Genomic DNA, 21,558 nt, shown 5'->3' on the forward strand with positions numbered 1-21,558 from the left:
CTGACAAAATTATACATTTAAATTATTATTCCCGCATTTAGGAAGATAAAGACACTCGAGATTTATCTGCATCAAAAGTAGTAAGGAGTGCTGGAAGAAGGTAGTCCCCATATCTTTTATAAAAAATCAGTAGGAGGGCCATCCGTTCCCGATGTTTAAATTATTAGGGGAGTCTGCCACAGCTTTTGCAACTTCTTAGGATTTTTGGGAGCATTCAGCATAATTATTATCTACATCAACTAAGCTAGGCAGTGAAGTATGCTGCACACAGCCAGAAAGAGCAACCTGGTCAAATGTAACTTTTAAGTCATAAAGCTCTGTAAAATATGACTTGGGAAATATAAGAGGTATCAGTAAGCAGCTGTCCAAAAGCAGAGAGTATAGTATCAATATGGGAGGGCACTGTATACGCTGACACTATCATGTTTTGAGTTTGTCCTGTGTTTTTCCTATCCTCATAATATTTTTAAGCTGAAAAAAGGGGATCATCTCAAGTCGTATAATTTTCCATTAATAAATGCTAGTTCAGCTATTTCCACCGCTTTCATAGCATTGATTTTCCACTGTCTAGAATCAGACTTGATCCTGGACATTTCCTGCACATATAAACCATGAAAAACCATAAAAATACCTTTAAAGCATCCCTTCTACAACACACCCTAGGATGATCTCCCATCTCTTTATAGTGTAGGGAAAGTGGGTAGGGAAACTGTATATTATGCTCACCTTTATACTCAATACAATGGGGGTTATTTACGAAAGGCAAATCCACTTTGCACTACAAGTGCAAACTACAAGTGCAAAGTGCACTTAAAATTGCACTGAAAGTGCACTTGGAAGTGCAGTCGCTGTAGATCTGAGGCCCCGTACACATGACAGAGGAACTCGACGTGCTTGGCACGTCGAGTTCCTCGTCGAGTTTTGGGATGAAGCCGCCGAGGAGCTCGGCGGGCCGCCTTCTCCCATAGAACAACGCGGACAACGAGAAAATAGAGAACATGTTCTCTATTTTCTCGTCGAGTTCCTCGGCGGCTCCATCGAGCCAAAACTGTACAGACGACAGAGTTTCTCGGCAGAATCCGGGTTTTGACCGAGTTTCTCGGTGAATTCTGCCGAGAAACTCTGTCGTGTGTACGAGGCCTGAGGGGGACATGCAAGGAAATAAATATGATGTGCTTTTTTTCCACCAATAGAGCCATTTTTATGATATTTGATCACCTCTGCAGTTTTTTGCTATAAAATAAATGCAATAAAAAAAATTGAAAATCTAATTTATTCATCAATTTAGGCCAATATATATTCTGCTGCATATTTTTGGTAAAGAAATTCCAATAAGCGTAAATTGATTGGTTTGTGCAAAAGTTATAGCGTCTACAAACTATAGGATATTTTTATGGAATTTTTATTTATTTATTTTATTAGTAATGGCAGCAACTTATAGCAGGACTGCGATATCGCAGCGGACAAATGGGACTTAAAGTGACACTTTTGTGGACCAGTGACACCAATACAGTGATCAGTGCTAAAAAATATGCATACGATTGGCTCCCTCTGTGTCCAATCACAGTGGGCGCGGGTCACCAGCAGCGGACTTGCACGCCGCACATCTGAAAGTGCAAGATCACATACCTGTATGTGATTTTGCGCAGAGGAGTCGCCACCCCACAGTAAATGTATGTGGGTCAATCGGCATGAGGTTAATCAACATGGATGCAAATTAGCTGACTTCCTAACTCTTTCCCTGCTACGTAAGTAGGATATGTTAAGGCCTGATCTGTAGAATTTATATGCATAAAGTTGGTTATGCAAAACACCACCCTCTGCATTAAATCACCATAGTAACAATTGATAATGAGAATGCCTTTAATTATAAAAGTTAGTTCACCTTTGTGCATCTTTTCCAAAAAAAGCCCTTGCTTTCCCCCGGGACATTGAAAAATACTGTTCAGATTTTACAAAGCTGCCCCTTTCTCATTGCATATTTGTTTGCCCTGCACAGCCTGCCTGCAAAAATCTCTAGGTGGTCAACCCCCTCTGTCCTTGAAAAAAAACGCCATATAAATGCCATAAATCTTTCCCATAGTTTGTAGACACTATGGGCCAGATTCACATAGAAGAGCGGCGGCGTAACGTATCGTAGATACGTTACACCGCCGCAATTTTTCATCGCAAGTGCCTGATTCACCAAGCACTTGCGATGAAAACCTACGCAAGGCGGGCCAATTTAAATGGGCGTGTGCCATTTAAATTAGGCGCGCTCCCGCGCCGGACCTACCGCGCATGCTCCGTTTCCGAACTCCCGTCGTGCATTGCGCGCAGTGACGTCATTTTTTCGAACGGCGACGCGCGTAGAGTAATTCTGTATTCCCGGACGGCTTACGCAAACGACGTTGATTTTTAAATTTCGACGTGGGAACGACGGCCATACTTTAGACAGCAATACGCTTGCTGACTAAAGTTAGGGCACCTAAAACGACGACTAACTTTGCGACGGGAAACTAGACTAGCGGCGACGTAGCGAACGCGAAAATCCGTCGTGAATTGCCGTAACTCCTAATTTGCATACCCAACGCTGGTTTACGACACAAACTCCCCCCAGCGGCGGCCGCGGTATTGCATCCTAAGATCCGACAGTGTAAAACAATTACACCTGTCGGATCTTCTGGCTATCTATGCGTAACTGATTCTATGAATCAGTCGCATAGATAGAAACAGAGATACGACGGCGTATCAGCAGATACGCCGTCGTATCTCCACTGTGAATCTGGCCCTATAACTTTTGTGCAAACTAATCAATATACGCTTATTGCAATTTTTTTCTTTTACCAAAAAATATGTAGAAGAATACATATTGGCCCTAAACTGAGGAAAATTATTAGTATTTTTTTTTTTTTTGGGATATTTACTATTTCAAAAAGTAAAAGATATTGGGGGTTGTTTACGAAAGGCAAATACACTTTGCACTTGTAGTTTGCACTTGTAATGCAAAGTGGATTTGCCTTTAGTAAATGACCCCCATTGTGGTTTTTTTTTTCAAATTGTCGCTCTTTTTTTGTTTATAGCGCAAAAAATAAAAACTGCAGAGGTGATCAAATACCACCAAAAGAAAGCTCTATTTGTGAGAAAAAAAGGACGTCAATTTTGTTTGGGTACAACATTGCACAATCGTGCAATTGTCAGTTAAAGCGACAAAGTGCTGTATCGCAAAAAATAGCCCGGTCAATGAACAGCCGGGGCTGAAGTGGTTATTTTGTCACACTACTTGATATCTGTGTTCTCTAAATACCCCAGCAAGTCTACAGTGGTTCCCCCCTGAAACCTTACAGCTCAATTACACTACAGTGGCTGCTGCTTATCTCTAGGGATGAGTAAACCAAGCACAGTTTTGTTTCCTGGATACTAGCAAAATCCAGGAGGAAATATACAAACCCCCAAATATAGCGCACAAACCCCACTGAAGTCTACTGAAGTCTATTGAAGCTAAATCTTGTAATTATTATCTGCCTTCTTTCAAAGCCAGTTTTCAAGCCTTTACATTGATATATGTCCCAGGGCAGCCTCTAACTCCCTATGCCCTTTGTTTGACAAACCCTAACCTAATAGCCTGGCAAGTTACCAGAAATTATTTTAAGGTTTGGTTCCCAGTGATTTCATTTGGGTTTGGACTGCCATTCAAACATTGAAGCATTTTAGCAAATGTCCTGCAAACTGAACCTAAGTACATTTGGCTCACCCCTACTTACCATCACAACTCAGACATAATGCTATATTACAGGACCATAGCAGAGTGTGGAGAGAAATGAAAAAGAGCTACGGTACATAAAACCCCACACCTGTCCAGATATCTCGCTGTCTGGACAAACCCAATACATGGTCTCCCAGATGTGGCAAAACAGGGGCTTGGGTGACTAGGGGATGTAGTATGCAAATCTGACACTCACAGAAGCCACTCACCGTGCATATGATAATCCAGTAACTAACTCCTTTTATACTTGAAGAAACTAGTTCAACAAAGACAAAAAATAGCTTGTTTTTTTTAAAATGTAGAAATACTTTATTGCTGCATCATTCACAAGAGAAGAAATACACAACACAATGGAAGCTTTCAACTATAGCAAGGCATATTTGAATGTCAAATTGCCTTTTATTTCAACAACTTAGCAATTTTATGAATATAAAAAAGAATGCCACTTTATAGTTTTCATGGATGCAACAAAAAGTGAAAGAAAGTGGGGGAGTTCCCCTCTTAGACAGTTGTCACATGAATAGGTGTTTCCATTACAAAAGATACTAATGTCCTTGTGACAGCTGTACATTTTTGTATTTCAGATTGCTTTCTGCCTTGGTGACAATGGGTAATACTGCCTAATAGGTAGTAAATAGATACATCTGACTTGTATTTCTGTTTGGCATATCAATTTTCAATATAAACATGTTCTATCCAATGGAAAAAGTATTAACACCATGTATTTTACATTCAGGTGCAAATCGGCTGTACTGAGAAGGACATTTGTCAGAAGTTCAACATCAGCTCTATACAGACACAAGGAGATGCTGATTTCTTCATCAACCAACTTGGAATCCCTACTGTTCAGTTTCTTTTTGAAGATAGAAAGAACAAGGTACCCTAAAATATAAACATGATGGTTGTAGCTGAATTATTTGGACTAATTACTGAAGCACGTGTGCCCATCCTTTTTTTATCCTCACATTATTTCACTGTATTTTCTATGCGCCCATTATGTGTGCAGAAATACAGTGTACAATACTGAATTCACTAACAAGTATGCTTTGCAATGTTTTTGTATCTAACCACTGTCACCTTTTTAAAGGTGTATCTCATGTATGGGTGGCCTGGACATGGCAGGAGAAAGTCATACTTAACTTGTAACTGTAGCTCTTCTCCCTGTGCCACCAGAGATACTGGACAGCTCCCTGTCTAATGCCTTGGACAATCTTGCCTTGTATTTTGTTTCTGGTGAACCTTAAACTCGTTTCTCCTCCCATGAACTCCTCCCATTAAGGTCACACCTGTTTCCCTTCTGAGACTTACAGTAGGGGATGGGCAAACTTAAATTGACCTTGAAGTGGGCTTTTATGGTTTCAAACTACAAGTATATCCAGACCCAAAATCAGAAAACCTCATTTTTTAAATGGGCCTTTAGGTATCTCCTATATCTACTGTGCTTTAATAACATTAAATATAGACAACGGTTTACCAACTGTTAAATTGGAAGATGGAATGATCACATAGGAACTTCAATGTTCTGTACAACAAACTAGACATCTCTCTGCTCTAGCTATCTTGCTGGCCGGATCACATTGCTCAGTGGATGGCCATCCTTTTGCAATAATGGCTGAAACAGAATCCCAAACTCCTACAATCTGCTAGATGCCAACCTTCTTCCCTCTGGGTGGGTGAGATCTGATCTTTTTCTTTCTATCTTTTAGAACAATTTGGGATCTTTATCTATGTTATATGTATTGAACATTAGCAGTTTGTTACTGGTTATAGATAGTTTTGTTTAGTCAGCATATGATGCTCAAATGTCTAAGAGGAATTGACTTTACCCCTGGCCTCTGGCTAGTACAATGCTCTTTACAAGTATTTTCTCAGACTATGGTATCTGTGGACCTTCACCCATATGCAACAGTTTCACCAATCCAGTCCCTGTGGATACTGTAAATATTTTTAGACAGTTATTTTATACTTAAAATGCAATATCTCTCTTTTATGTTTTACAAGTTGATTTTCTTTTGCCCTTTGTTCACTCGCGGGGTGCTTGATTCAGGCATGAGTAGCACACTCAGTTAAATTTTTTTCTTGTAACTACCTGAGTAGCCAAAGTGTTCCTGTTTTTAGGCTGTTCCATTTGTATCATGAATGTGCTGCGACACACCCCCATTAAGCTAAAATGTCCCTACAGGTCACTCGAAGGTAACCCAAAAGTCAGACCTGTGCAATTTCAGCAAGCAAACATCTGCTATGAATTCCAAGGCTTACTTTATATATTTTTTTTATGCATTACCTCCTCACTGTGTTTTCATACTCCTTTGTGCTTGTTTTCCTATACATACATTCCTTCTGACTGCAGCTTAAGAAGATTCGACTGTACTTTTAACACTCATGTAAACTCTCAAAGTACTTACCTATAATGTGCAGGGTCTAAAAATAAGTCAGCACTAACAAAAGAAATAAACAGCTACATGCAATAGGCATAAATACACCATATACCCAAACAAAAATATAATGATTGCAGCTCTCCACACAACAATGTTATTAATAAGACCTTCATCATTTAAAGAACTGCCTCCTCCTTATATGAAGAATGCACACTCACCAAAAGATAATGCTGTCTATAAAATAGAACAGAAATCAGCGCTTTGTCATCTCCGTAGAATCTCTCTAAGTATATATGTCTCAGTTCTGGTCAGCCACGATTACAAACTGCCAGACCTTGCTCTCTCCAAAGGTGTATATCTCAGATCAGCACACACACACCATGAAGGAACCACCAGCAACAAGAGAAGTACTCATAGTGTAGAATTTAATGGTCACAAACAAGGTTAAAACAAGGTTAAAACATACATCTAAAATATCCATCTAAAAAGTACATGCCACTTGTCACACTTTCATGAAGGGCCACTAAAACAACAAGGGATGGCGGCACAGCCTCAAGCAGATATGGTAGCCTAATGTTGTTTTGCTCAACCGCCCATTCTAAAAGGATCAAAGAATGTAATGGTGCTGACAGATTATGAGGCATTGTAAAACTCTGACATTTACAGATATGCCTAGGCATGATGGGAATTGTAGTTCCTAAACAACTGGAGGGCTATAGTTTGGAGACCCCTGCTTTAAGGGAACAGGATCCATTTATAATTTTTTTGGGTTAAAAAACGCTTTAAGTGTAGTTGCACACTAGCACTATCTTGTGGTTATTTACCCCAAGCGCTTGTGGTTGTTTAGGCTTATACTACCTGTATCGGCAACCTGTTCCTTTTTTTTAAAAGCTCACTCAAAAGACAGCAAAGTGTTAAGAGGGATAACTCATAGTGGCTGAGGACCTACAATTTTGCCAGGATCCGACTTTTGATTTTTCATCCTGGTTGGTTCACAGTCTCTCATAAAAAAAATGTTTTTCTAGATCAAGTAATTTTTTTATTAAACATTTTTTAAATACAATAACAAATATAAATCATTGTAGTGGCAACCTGAAAGGCAGCCCCTATAGTATACATTGAATTACATAAATCAAATCAAATTAAACTAAACAAAATCTATAAAAAACAAACATAGCACCTCTCAGACTCAATAAGTAACATAGAATAATATACTTAAAATAATCAAAATATGACCATGCACAGGGGCATAAACATCATATCCAACAAATCCATTTCTCTCTGCCAAACTTTTTTAAAGCTTAAAACATTCATATGTATTTTAGCGCCTAGATCAGGGATATGCAATTAGCGGACCTCCAGATGTTACCAAACTACAATTCCCATCATGCCTCTGCGTCTGGGTGTCATGCTTGATGCTGTCAGAGTCTCGCTATGCCTCATGGGACTTGTAGTTTGGCAACAGCTGGAGGTCCGCTAATTGCATATCCCTGGTCTAGATGAACTATGAACTAAGATGAACTAATTTAGCAATGTATTTTGATAATCCAATAGCCAAAGCCTTTGCCAGAAGCCTAATATCTGATGTGAGTAAGGGAATTGGGGGATATGCGACCGGACTGCTTGTGTCTTTACTAGGTTTCAATAATACAATAATTACTGCCTCAGTCATAGAGGGGGCAGAGAGACCACTTCCAAAGCATGATTAACTGCTTCTGGACCAGCCGCTGCAGTTACAGTATACTGTGGCAGGCTGGCCCCCCTGCGCCAGTCGTCGTAGCTGTACATTGGCTCTTTAAGACACCTCTGGTGGTGCGTGCGCCCAAAGCGTGTCCCCAGCAGTCGCGATGACTGCTCGTTACAGAACGAGAATGGGGATGTGTGTGTATAAACCTACAAATCCCAGGTTCTCTCAGGGGTTAGGAGACTTATTGTGTGTTCATACAATGTATGAACACCGATCTCTCTCTACCCCTAGTCAGTCCCCCCCCCCTACAGTTATAACACACAATAGGAAACACAATTAACAGTTAACAGTTAACCTCTTCCCTGCCAGTGTCATTTATACATTAATTAGTGCATTTTTTTAGCAATGATCGCTGTGTACATAATGACACTGGTCCCAAAAATGAGTCAAAAGTGTCTGATTTGTCTGCCGCAATATCTCAGTCCCAATAAAAATCGTAGATCGCCGCCATTACTAGTAAAAAAATAATAATAAAAATACCATAAATCTGTTCCCTATTTTGTAGACGCTATAACTTTTGTGCAAATCAATCAATATACGCTTTTTGTGATTTTTTTTTATTACCAAAAATACAGTATGTATAAGAATACATATCACCCTAAACTGTGAAAAAAATTGCTTTTTTTAACCACTTAAGACCCGGACCATTATGCAGCTAAAGGACCTTGCCCCTTTTTGCGATTCAGCACTGCGTCACTTTAACTGACAATTGCGCAGTCGTGCGACGTGGCTCCTAAACAAAATTGGCGTCCTTTTTTTCCCACAAATAGAGCTTTCTTTTGGTGGTATTTGATCACCTCTGCGGCTTTTTTTTTTTGCGCTATAGACAAAAATAGAGCGACAATTTTGAAAAAATTCAATATTTTTTACTTTTTGCTATAATAAATATCCCCAAAAAAGATATATATAAAAAAAAAAGTTTCCTCAGTTTAGACCAATACGTATTCTTCTACCTATTTTTGGTAAAAAAAAAATCGCAATAAGCGTTTAACGGTTGGTTTGCACAAAATTTATAGCGTTTACAAAATAGGGGATAGTATTATGGCATTTTATTAATAATTTTTTGTTTTACTACTAATGGCGGCGATCAGCGATTTCTTTCGTGACTGCGACATTATGGCGGACACATCGGACAATTTTTGGGACCATTGTCATTTTCACAGCGAAAAGTTCTATAAAAATGCATTGATTTCTGTGAAAATGACAATTGCAGTTTGGGAGTTAACCACTAGGGGGCGCTGTAGGGGTTAAGTGTGACCTCATATGTGTTTCTAACTGTAGGGGCGGGGCTGTACGAGTGATGTCATTGATCGTCTTTCCCTATATCAGGGAACAGATGATCACTGACATTGCCACTGTGAAGAACGGGGAAGGTGTGTTTACACACACCTCTCCCCGTTCTTCAGCTCCTGTGACCAATCGTGGGACACCGGCGGCGATCGGGTCCACGGGTCCCTCAGTGGTCACGGAGCTTCGGACCGCGCGTGACCCACGGCTGGGCACTAAAGGGGACATACCCTTACGTGATTGTGCCCAGCCGTGCCATTCTGCCGACGTATATCAGCGTTAGGCGGTTAAGTGGTTAAAAAAAAATTGGGGCTATTTTTTACATCAAAAAGTCACCCTTTTTTTTGTTTATATCGCAAAACACAAAACCACAGAGGTGATAAAATACCACCAAAAAAAAAGCTCTGTTTGTGGGGAAAAAAGGACATCAATTTTGTTTGGGTACAACAAAGCACGACGAACACTTGTTAATTAAAGCGACGGAGTGCCGAATCGCAAAAAATGTTCTGGTCATTGAGCAGCCAAAACTTCCGGGACTGAAGTGGTTAAAAACCTCCGACACTGTGTGGGGATGCCAACACTCGACATAAAAGGGATTTCTCTTACTTCTCGAAAGTACACCGCACATACTCGAGAATATATCTCTTTTTAGCCGATAAATTTTTACTACAAAACCTCAGTGTATCTACCATACACAATATTACATGGTCAAATCATGCTCCAGTTTCAATCATGGTGGAAGGGTCCCACACGGAAACCAGGGCAAATAGATGGAAAAACTAGGGAATAGATTTATGCCATTTTTTATTATTTTTTTTTTTACTAGTAATGGAGGCGATCTGTGATTTTTATTGGGACTGCGATATTGCGGCGGACAAATCGGACACTTTTGAGACAATTTTGAGACCATTATCATTTACATTTGCTTTAAAAATGCACTGAATACTGTATAAATTACATGGGCAGGGAAGGGGTTAACACTAGGGGGTAATCAAGAGGTTAACTGTGTTCCCTATTGTGTGTTCTAACTGTAGGAGGGTGGGACTGACTAGGGGAAGAGAGAGATCGGTGTTCATACATTGTATGAACACACGATCAGTCTCCTCGCCCCTGAGAGAACTGGGATGTGTGGGGCATATCCACAAAAACCTGGCGCAACTTAAAAAATCCCATTTAAGTTACACTGCCTTAAAATTTCTACCTAAGTGCCCGATCCACAAAGCACTTACCTAGAAATTTCAGGCTGTGTAACTTAAATCCGGCCGGCGCAAGGCGTTCCTATTCAAATGGGGCGAGTCCCATTTAAATGAGGCGTGCTCCCGCGCCGGCCGTACTGCGCATGTGCGAAGTTACGTTACGCCAAGTTTTGTGGATCGCGCCGGGTAAAAAAAGTTGCGTCGGGAAAAAAAAAAAATTAAAAAAATTTGACAGCGTCGCTCGGCATGCATTCCTGAGAGGGAGAACTCCATGCCAATTTTCAAATAAAAAAACGACATGGGTTCCCCCCCAGGAGCATACAAGGCCCTTAGGTCTGGTATGGGTTGTAAGGAGACCCCCCTATGCCGAAAAATCGACGTAGGGGGTCCCCCTACAATCCATACCAGACCCGTATCCAAGGCACGCTACCCGGCCGGCCAGGAATGGGAGTGGGGACGAGCGAGCGCCCCCCCCCTCCTGAGCCGTACCAGGCCGCATGCCCTCAACATGGGGGGGTTGGGTGCTCTGGGGCAGGGGGGCGCACTGCGGCCCCCCCCACCTCAGAGCACCCTGTCCCCATGTTGATGAGGACAGGACCTCTTCCCGACAACCCTGGCCGTTGGTTGTCGGGGTCTGCGGGCGGGGGGCTTATCGGAATCTGGGAGTCCCCTCAAATAAGGGGGCCCCCAGATACCGGCCCCCCACCCTAAGTGAATGGATATGGGGTACATCGTACCCCTACCCATTCACCTAGAGGCAAAGTGATAGTTATTAAACACACAACACAAGGGTTTTTAAAATCATTTATTAGTCTGCTCCGGAGGCCCCCCCCTGTCTTCTTTAGCTTTAATACCAGGGGGGGCTTCTTCTTCTGCTCTCCGGGGGTCTTCTCCGCTCTCCGGGGGTCTTCTCCGCTCTCCGGGGGGGGCTTCTTCTTCCGCTCTCCGGGGGGGGGTCTTCTCCGCTCTCCGGGGGTCTTCTTCTATCTTCGCCGCTCTCGGCTGTTGACTCGGCGCACTCCGGTTCTTCTCCAGCTGTCCGGTGCCTTCTTCTTCAGCGCTGGCTGCCTGCTATCTTCGTGTGTTAGCTCAATTACTAGCAGGCAGCCAGCGCGGTCTTCTGTGACGTCATCTTCTTCTCTTCTCTTCTTCTCCCTTCTTCCGATGTTGACCCGACGCCTCTTCTCGCTGCAATGATGGAAGCGCGCCTTGCATCCCATTTATATAGGCCTCACCGTCCCATCATGCTCCGGTAGGTACCCACGTGGTGGGTGCCTACCCACGTGGGTACCTACCGGAGCATGATGGGACGGTGAGGCCTATATAAATGGGATGCAAGGCGTGCTTCCATCATTGCAGCGAGAAGAGGCGTCGGGTCAACATCGGAAGAAGGGAGAAGAAGAGAAGAGAAGAAGATGACGTCACAGAAGACCACGCTGGCTGCCTGCTAGTAATTGAGCTAACACACGAAGATAGCAGGCAGCCAGCGCTGAAGAAGAAGGCACCGGACAGCTGGAGAAGAACCGGGGTGCGCCGAGTCAACAGCGGAGAGCGGCGAAGATAGAAGAAGACCCCCGGAGAGCGGAGAAGACCCCCCCCCCCGGAGAGCGGAAGAAGAAGACCCCCCCCCCGGAGAGCGGAAGAAGAAGCCCCCCTCGGAGAGCGGAGAAGACCCCCGGAGAGCGGAAGAAGAAGCCCCCCCTGGTATTAGAGCTAAAGAAGACAGGGGGGGCCTCCAGAGCAGACTAATAAATGATTTTAAAAACCCTTGTGTTGTGTGTTTAATAACTATCACTTTGCCTCCAGGTGAATGGGTAGGGGTACGATGTACCCCATATCCATTCACTTAGGGTGGGGGGCCGGTATCTGGGGGCCCCCTTATTTGAGGGGACTCCCAGATTCCGATAAGCCCCCCGCCCGCAGACCCCGACAACCAACGGCCAGGGTTGTCGGGAAGAGGTCCTGTCCTCATCAACATGGGGACAGGGTGCTCTGAGGTGGGGGGGCCGCAGTGCGCCCCCCTGCCCCAGAGCACCCAACCCCCCCATGTTGAGGGCATGCGGCCTGGTACGGCTCAGGAGGGGGGGGCGCTCGCTCGTCCCCACTCCCATTCCTGGCCGGCCGGGTAGCGTGCCTTGGATACGGGTCTGGTATGGATTGTAGGGGGACCCCCTACGTCGATTTTTCGGCGTAGGGGGGGTCTCCTTACAACCCATACCAGACCTAAGGGCCTGGTATGCTCCTGGGGGGGAACCCATGCCGGTTTTGATTTTACAAATTGCCGTGGAGTTCTCCCTCAGGAATGCATACCAAATGCCGTCGCTTGAATGTGCTTTTACATGGTGTTACTAACTTTACACTTTATAAAAGCAGCCCTAATTTTACACTTGCAAACTAAAACTTACGGCGAAAAAACGAAAAGCTGAAAAGCTTTGTGGATCGCCGTAAGTGCTAATTTGCATACCAGAAGCGGCATTTCGACTCGAAATGCCCCCAGCGGCGGATGCGGTACTGCATCCTAAGATCCGGCAGTGTAAGTGTCTTACAGATGTCGGATCTTCTGCCTAACTTTGGAAAACTGATTCTGTGGATCAGTTCCAAAGTTAGAACCAGGGATACGACGGCTTCCGCCGGCGTATCCCTTTTGAGGATATGGCCCTGTGTGTTTACACACACACACATCCACATTTTTGTTCTGAAATGAGCAATCATGGGTGCCCAATCACCTCCGGGGACACGCTTCGGGCACACGTCTTAAAGAGCCGACGTACAGGTACGACGGTTTGCTCAGGGGGGGCCAGCCTGCCACAGTATAACTGAAGCAGCTGTTCCAGAGCCGGTTAAGGCTGTAAACACCTACACACTCAGACTGCTGGTTACTGGCAAGACACTAACACTGAGTTCGAGATTCCTTCCCTCCCAAAGCACTTCACAGTCTCTGAGTTCAGGGCCCGATTCAGGAATTACGAAACCAGGAGAAAGATAGAAAAAAACTTTCTCCACTCAAAACTGACATTCTGGAGACCCACACTCTGCATATGTGCAAACCCTGTGTCACTTTCTCCTACAATTCACAGTGGCAGGGTCTCACACTACCACACTGCATACACAGATTATACCTTCTGTGTTTGACTCTGTGTTAAATATCCAAAATAATTCTCACTAACTATCATATTATGTATTACAGTTCCTCCTTTCGAAGAGGCCTACATTAGTCCTGCCTTAGGCCTTTAGACCTTTATTTCTGTTTGTATGGCAGCCTAAAGCCCCGAGCATTACATTCACACCTGTCTAACTAATCTGCATCATGATATATATATATATCTTTTTTAGCCTCACATAAGTGATACCTCACGGATGCTCCTCCTTTCACTGAAAAGAGGCTCCAAGCCAAGTTGCCTATAAGATTATATACTCTAGAAAGGATGTCAACAGGTTCCTCCACAGCATGTCACCCAGGTTGTTTCATATTTTGCTCCCTCTTCAAGGACAGGGAGAGTTCTGTGACTTTACTTCTCCAACATAGATTCGGGGAGTTGCCAACCAGTAATGGTTCCTCTCTTTGATGCCTCAAAGCCTAGGGTTCTTTTATTCTGCATTGTCACAGCTCACCATTCTTTTACATGGGAAAAATAACCCCAGCCTGTCCTCATGCCATACTCATACATGTACTGATGTTTGGCCTACTGATTCATGTGCAGCTGAAGAAGCATGGCCAAGGTAGATTTCGACCAGTTGGGCATGCCACATATCAGGTTGTTTGTGGGCGATGAATTGCTACTGAATCTTACACTGCCAAACACTGCATGGGAGTAGGAGACAAGATATAATCTTCTGGTACTGATCCTCTAACATGGGGAAAAGCTCTTAGAGGTTGCTGGCCACTCTATAAGCTCCACACATAGGCCCCGTACACACGACCGAGTTTCTCTGCAGAATTCAGCCAGAAACTCGATCGGAGCCGTATTCTGCCGAGAAACCCAACCGTGTGTACACTTTTGGCCGAGGAAACTGACGAGGAACTCGTCGAGCCAAATAGAGAACATGTTCTCTATTTCCTCGTTAGTCAATGAGGAAACTAGGCTTGCCGAGATCCTCGGCGGCTTCACAAGGAACTCGACGAGCAAAATGATGTGTTTTGCCCGTCGAGTTTCTCGGACGTGTGTACGGGGCCATAGACTTTCAATGAGAAAGGGAAGCTGCTCACCATTTAAAAGCCTCCATGTCAGTTTATTAAACTATCCATCGAGTAATATCTGATTTGAGTGAAACATGTTACAGGCTGTACATTCCAGGCAGGACAGTCTGTACAATGGAGAGTTAATTAAACCAACATTAAGGCTTTTAGATGGTGAGTGGCTTCCCTTCATCTTTGAAAGTCTGTGTGAAACTGTCTGTGTATGACTGCATTCAATTTTTTGGCTTGCCTCAGAAGATCCTATAAGCCAGGGTACCTGTTAGGGAAACATTACACTACCAGGTTGAAAATGTGTGCCAGGTAAGGCAGGTATATGAACATTCTCTACCATAGGTTAGGCAGCAGGTCACCATGATGAGCTGTAGGACATAAAGGCAGCAAAACCAGTTCAGATTGTGTGCCTCATTCTGCATCCTTCTTGACTGCCAGCAGAGTTACCCATAAGCAATATAAAATGTACTTGCCCACACTTGCTGGACCTCATATATGTGGTAAATTGTATCCTCCTGCTTATTTCATGGTCTAGCAATGTGAAAACTTTCCTTCTTTTCCTTTTCTTTCCTTTCCTTTCCATGATAGTGGAGGGCAGGGATAGTCTTACAGGCACTGAAATTGTGGCCAGGAACCTACCTGCAGTACAGCATAAGCTGCCAATTTCCAAAAGGGGATGAATATACTAGCTGGAAAGGCAGGAGCTGTAATGCTAGCAGTTTGCCAAGAGGGCTTGAGGGTAGCTGGGGATGTACTTCTACATATGTTCCAGCAGCTGGGGAAGAGAAACTTGCCTGCTCAGTTCTAGAACTGGAAATGACAGGGTGGGGTAGGAAGAACCTGAGCAAGGTTGCAGCCTGTGCTTGCCCCTAATCAGCAAGACCCCATACTGACCCTCTTTTCAGATAGAAGAGCCATAATGGGAACCTCTGAAACCAGCTATTTGTGGAGGCTGCTGATGGAGAATCTTGCATAGTGGGGTAGAGTTGGAAAAGGAGGAACTGGAAGTAGAGGGAGTGTGGCCAAAAAGGGCCTGGTAAGGATTAAGGGGCCCCACCCATTTAAAAAAATTCTATTGCCAGCAAATTCGGCAATGTTTTTTTATTCAGCTGTCAGCGGGGAAGCCCGCTGACAGCTGATGACTCATCTGTTGTTAAGGACGCGGTGTCTGGCTTCCAGGACAAGGCTCCTTAACAACCTATTGACTGTGTGCTCGGAGGGTAAACATTCCACCGATAAACACTAGGAGAGTGTCACCTTTTTAAAAAAAAAATTCCTTGACTTCTCTGTTGCTATTTTTCCTATTAAAGATTCTTACAAGTGTTGTGTAAAGAATTTACTAGCCGCTAGAACAATTGTTATTTTTGCAATACCACATTGTTAATTGAAATGTCTGTATTTGCAAGCCTTATGTTAATAGGGAGGTTTTTAATTTGAATACACTGCTGCACCTGCTTGAGAAAAAAATTACCTTAAATTAAATATAATGCTGAGGTTTCCGTGAAAGAGAAAATAAAGCAGATGCTCACTGATTAAGAGTGCAGTGTTTAAGACAAGCTTTTGGTCGAATGAACATTTTTCCTGTCACTTAGCAGCTGTTCAACAGTTTGTGTTCCAGATCATAGTAGTTACCACCTAGTCTATAATTAAAAGGAATGAATGCACTTGCGTAGAGCTTAACTAAAAGGTATTTTTTTCTTATGCTGGTGGATAGGCAAATTGATACTGGTTTGAGACTAGCGCAAACTGTTTTTTTTTTTTTTTTGTGTTGAAAACTCCAGTCAAAATTGGTTTCTATGTTAAGCTTTTAGTAACAGACAATACCTAATAACTGGGATTTTTCAGGTTAAAAAGTGATTGATTTCACAACACAATGTAAAACTGGTAATTTTATTACAATAGTTTTAAAAAAGCATCAGCAAATGGTTAAAAGGGAATTTGATTACTGTATTTATTGGCATATAACACTCACTTTTTTACCCTGAAAATAGAGGGTAAACTGTGCCTGCATATTATATGCAGGGGGCTGTGGAAACTTTTTTTCCTGAAACTTCCCTCTTAGGCCTTGTACACACGAGGAGACATGTTCGATGAAAACGGTCCGCGGACCGTTTTCATCGGACATGTCTCCTGGGAGCTTTTGGTCTGATGTGTGTACACACCATCAGACCAAAATCCCCGCGGACAGAGAACGCGGTGACGTAGAAGACACCGACGTTCTCAAACACGGAAGTGCAATGCTTCCACGCATGCGTCAAATCAATTCGACGCATGCGCGGGATTTCGGTCCGCTGGTTAGACGTACTAACCAGCGGACATGTCCGACGGACAGGTTTCCAGCGGACAAGTTTCTAAGCATGCTAAGAAACTTTTGTCCGCTGGAAACCTGTCCGCTAGGCCAGGAAACCTGTCCGATAGGCCGTACACACGACCGAACATGTCCGATGAAACTGGTCCGTGGACCAGTTTCATCGGACATGTTCGGTCGTGTGTACGGGGCATCAAAGTTAGGGTGCGTGTTATACGCCTGTGCGTGATGTACACCGATAAATATGGTAATTAATTTCATAGTATCTTAAAAACATGAGCTGCTACCACATTGATTCCTCTCAGTATCTCAACCAAATAAATACTGGGACAACAACTATCATAAATTATGCTGGCTCTGATTATGGGATAGGGGCCACAATCTATGCATTCCTCAGATTAGATTGATCTGCTTCATCAGAAGTTGTGGTAGGTGTATGTGTACTATTAAATTAAACAACATAAATACATGTTTGTGTAAACAGAATCAAATACATAATGTAAGTATTGTTCATATTTCTCATCGTAACATTTATATTTTAAGGATATAGGACCAGATATAGGGGCAGATCCACGTAGCGCGGCGCATCTTCCCGCCGGGCGTAGCGTACCTAAGATACACTACGCCGCCGTAACTTTTTTTTTTTTTCAAATCCACAAAGAATGCGCGCCGTAAGTTACGTCAGCGTAGTGTATATTTGGCGGTGTAATTCAAAACAATGTGATGGGGCGTGTTTTATGTAAATACGTTGTGACCCGACGTAAACAACGTTTTTTTTTTAACGCCGCATGCGCCGTCCATGGGGGTATCCCAGTGCGCATGCTTGAAATTAAACCGGAACAAGCCAATGCTTACGATGGTGACGTCATTCTACGCAAATCCCTATTCGCGAACGACTTACACAAACAACGTAAAAAATTCAAATTTCGACATGGGAACGACGGCCATACTTAACATTGAGTACACCACCATATAGCAGCTTTAACTATACGCCGGAAAAAGCCGAACGCAAACGACATAAAAAAATGCTCCGGGCAGACGTACATTCGTGGATCGCCGTAACTAGCTAATTTGCATACTCAATGCGGAATTCGACGGAAACGCCACCTAGCGGCCGGCGGAAAAAATGCACCTAAGATCTGACCGGCGTACTAAGACGTACGCCTGTTGGATCAATCCCAGATGCCGTCGTATCTTGTTTTGTAGATACAAAACAAAAATATGACGCAGGAACTTTAAAATTACGCGGCGTATCAACAGATACACCGGCGTAATTCTTTTGTGGATCTGCCCGATTGTTTTTAGATTAGAAGATTTGTTTTTGTGACATTTCTTGATGTATATTTATCACATCTTGAGCAAAGATAAGTGGTTTCATTGTTTTCTACTGATCACAATACTCTACCACACTTTAAAATGCCCACCCTGGGTCCCAGGTTGTGGGTTGCTCGCAGCTCTTGCAGGTTTTCTGTATTTGCTCTGAGAATCAAGATCTCAATGAAAAAAATATTGCTATGCTGGGCAAATTTGCTAGGGGCTACCATGAGAAGGTACTTATGTGGGCCCTCTGCAGGGCTCGGGTGAGTCTTCATGAGTGTCTCAGATGCAAAATAAATAATAATTGCAATTGTGTCATTTGTACAGACCTTCAACCAGGCCTTTGGGTGTGCAAAGAATACTTCCTTGAAAAAGTTTAGTACATTACAGGCTGGCACCAACCCACACCCTGAAGTTAATAGAGACCCCCCTATGAATGCAGGACTATTAGGGCCATTTGGACACTGTCACATACCTGGAAGAGATCGAGCTGTAGAGGGAGCTTTTCTTGCACCTCCTGTCCAACACCCCTGGTAGTAATGAAAGGGAGTGGAGAACACAGAGTGGCACAAGGGCCGATGTAGCAGATGGCTCTGGCTGGGTCTTGGCAGGAACCAGGTGGCTGAGAAAGCACTGGGCCGGAGCTGAGAACAGGAGATCTGTGTCGCAGAATCAGAAGCTGGAAGCGTATTTGGCATGTAAGCCAGGAGGTCATCAACAGCCGGACAGAGCAGGTACCGGAACGTGAGGCAGAGGCAAAGACAGGACACAGACCAGGTTTGGTACACATTAGGGCAATGAGGCACAGGAACATCAGGCAGAAGCGGAGTCAAGCACAAGTCGTGGTCACAAGTAGGCAGGCGGAGGTCACAGGGAGGGTTTAGGCAAGCCGGGTCAGGATACAGAAAACTGGTACAGATCGGGTAAACAGGCACTAGCTGAAAGATCACTCAGCAAAGTGTGCATGTCACTGGCAGGTTTTAATAGGAAGACTGGCGCCAATTCGCCTATGCACGCACGTGTGCACGTGCATGCCGGCTCGTGCGTGCTCACACATGCGCCAGTACATGTCCTTCCTTGTGTCTCTTGGAATGTTCACGCCTGTGCACCACTGTGCGCTTGTTACCTGGGTTTCTCTTACAGACACATTTAATAATTTGGTATAGATAGATATTATGAAACAAGTATGCTTAGAAGCTTTATAGGTTCACTTAGACAACTGAACACTTTAACAGTTGTGACATTTATACTTCGATGAATCCTGGTCCAAATTTTTATCACCCCTCTAATGGAAAACCATACCAGCTTGTGTGTTATCTGTGTTCTCTAGTCTACATATAAAAGACTCATAAAGGTGCATGCGGGATGTGTCTGGTGTGCCCGGACACACCTTAATCACCTCATGTGGTGCCAATTACCCATGTTGCCCAAGCTCTCACTGTGTTGCACCCACTGCATAGCTGCTGGCTTCTCTCCTCTCCCGCCTGGTGCTGTTAGGGAGGTTTCATGATGGAGATCATGGGAAAGGGCCAGTAAATATGTAATTTACCGACCCCTCCCTGTTCTTAATGGACACAGTGAGTGATCAGTACTGATCACTCCTGTCCTCATTCATAACTGAAGTATAGTAAACTGTGTTTACTATGCTTTGGTTTGTAAATCAATAGGGGGCCGCTCGGCACAGGTCACTTTCTATTCACTATTTTTCCAGTGCAGCTGAGGTAGCAGAGAAAGAGACTGGGGAATCTCTATCCTTGGTCCATTTCTCTATCTCAAAAGTGAGAGATCAGTGGTCTGTTTAGACCCCTGATATTTCACCAAAGCCCCCCAACAGAGCCCCCTAAAAAATTATTTAAAAATATTTAAAAAAATAATAATAAAACAAATCTCTGGACATTGTCCACTGCCCTACTGACACCAACCTCTGCTCTACTGACACTGTTCTCTCCCCTACTGACAAAGTCTACTGCCTTACTGATAACATTCACTGCTCTACTGATACCATTCATTGCCCTACTGACAAACACCACTGCCCTGCTGACATTTTCACTGCTCTACTGACTGACACTATCCACTGTTCTATCAACCTCTGCCCTCCTGACACCATCCACTGCACTAATGCAACCGCCCACTACCCTACTGACACAATTTATGTTTCAATACATTTTAAAATGTTTGTTTACATTTATTTCTGAAACAAAATCTGAGATAAAATCTGCACCACATAAAAACAATAAATTAAATAGCTGCCTTCACTAAAAACAAAGGGGGTAATCCACAAAGATCCGGCGTAACTTAATTTTTACCATTTAAGTTACACTGCCATAAAATTTCTACCTAATTGCCCGATCCACAAAGCACTTACCTAGAAATTTTTGGCTGTGTAACTTAAATTCCGCCGGCGCAAGGCGTTCCTCTTTTCATGGGGGCGATTCCCATTTAAATTAGGCGCGCTCCCGCGCCGGCCGTACTGCGCATGCATGTGACATCATTTTCCTGACGTGCATAGCGTGAAATTACGTTACGCCGAGCTTTGTGGATTGCGAAAAGTTGCGTCGGGAAAAAAAAAGATACGGCGCGAAAAAATAAATTCAAAACAAAAAAAAATCGCGTCGCTGGACAGAAGGGTCTGTTTTTACATGGTGTAAACAGTTTACACTTTGTAAAAGCAGCCCTAATTTTGCGTTTGCAAACTAAAACTTACGGAGAAAAAACAAAGCTGAAAAGCTTCATGGATCTGTGCTAATTTGCATACCCGAGGCGGCATTTCGACACGAAATGCCCCCAGTGGCGGATGCGGTACTGCATCCTAAGATCCGGCAGTGTAAGTCCCTTACACATGCCAGATCTTCTGCCTAACTATGGAAAACTGATTCTGTGGATCAGTTCCATAGTTAGAAACAGGGATACGACGGCGTAAAAGCAGTTACGCCGGTGTATCCCTTTTGAGGATCTGGCCTACTGCCATTAATATCTAAACTGCTGGCAACAAAATTGAGTACACCCATGAGTGAAAATTTCCAAATTGGGCCCGAAGTGTCAATATTTTGTTTGGCCACCATTATTTTCCAGCACTGCCTTAACCCTCTTGGGCATGGAGTTCACCAGAGCTAAAAAGGTTGCCACTTGAGTCCTCTTCCTCTCCTCCATGATGACATCACAGAGCTGGTGGATGCCGCCACACATGCTTGACACCATCTGAACCAAATTAGTTTATCTTGGTCTCATCAGACCTCAGGACATGGTTCCAGTAATCCATGTCCTTGGTCTGCTTGTCTTCACCAAACTGTTTGCAGGCTTTCTTGTGCATCATCTTTAGAAGAGGCTTCCTTCTGGGACGACAGCCATGCAGACCAATTTAATGCAGTGTGCGGCACAGGTTCTGAGCACT

General features: G+C 43.6%; 1 protein-coding gene across 1 annotated transcript in view; it reads left to right on the forward strand.

The window, feature by feature from the left end:
• Positions 1–21,558, forward strand: part of NAALADL2 (N-acetylated alpha-linked acidic dipeptidase like 2) — a 1,143,792-nt gene that overhangs the window by 881,687 nt on the left and 240,547 nt on the right. The window contains exon 10 of the mRNA XM_040349390.1: positions 4,482–4,622. Coding sequence (XP_040205324.1) covers positions 4,482–4,622 — 141 coding nt within the window. The remainder of the gene's footprint in view (positions 1–4,481; positions 4,623–21,558) is intronic.

Source organism: Rana temporaria, chromosome 4, assembly GCF_905171775.1.
Source record: "Rana temporaria chromosome 4, aRanTem1.1, whole genome shotgun sequence".
Classification (NCBI taxonomy): domain Eukaryota; kingdom Metazoa; phylum Chordata; class Amphibia; order Anura; family Ranidae; genus Rana; species Rana temporaria.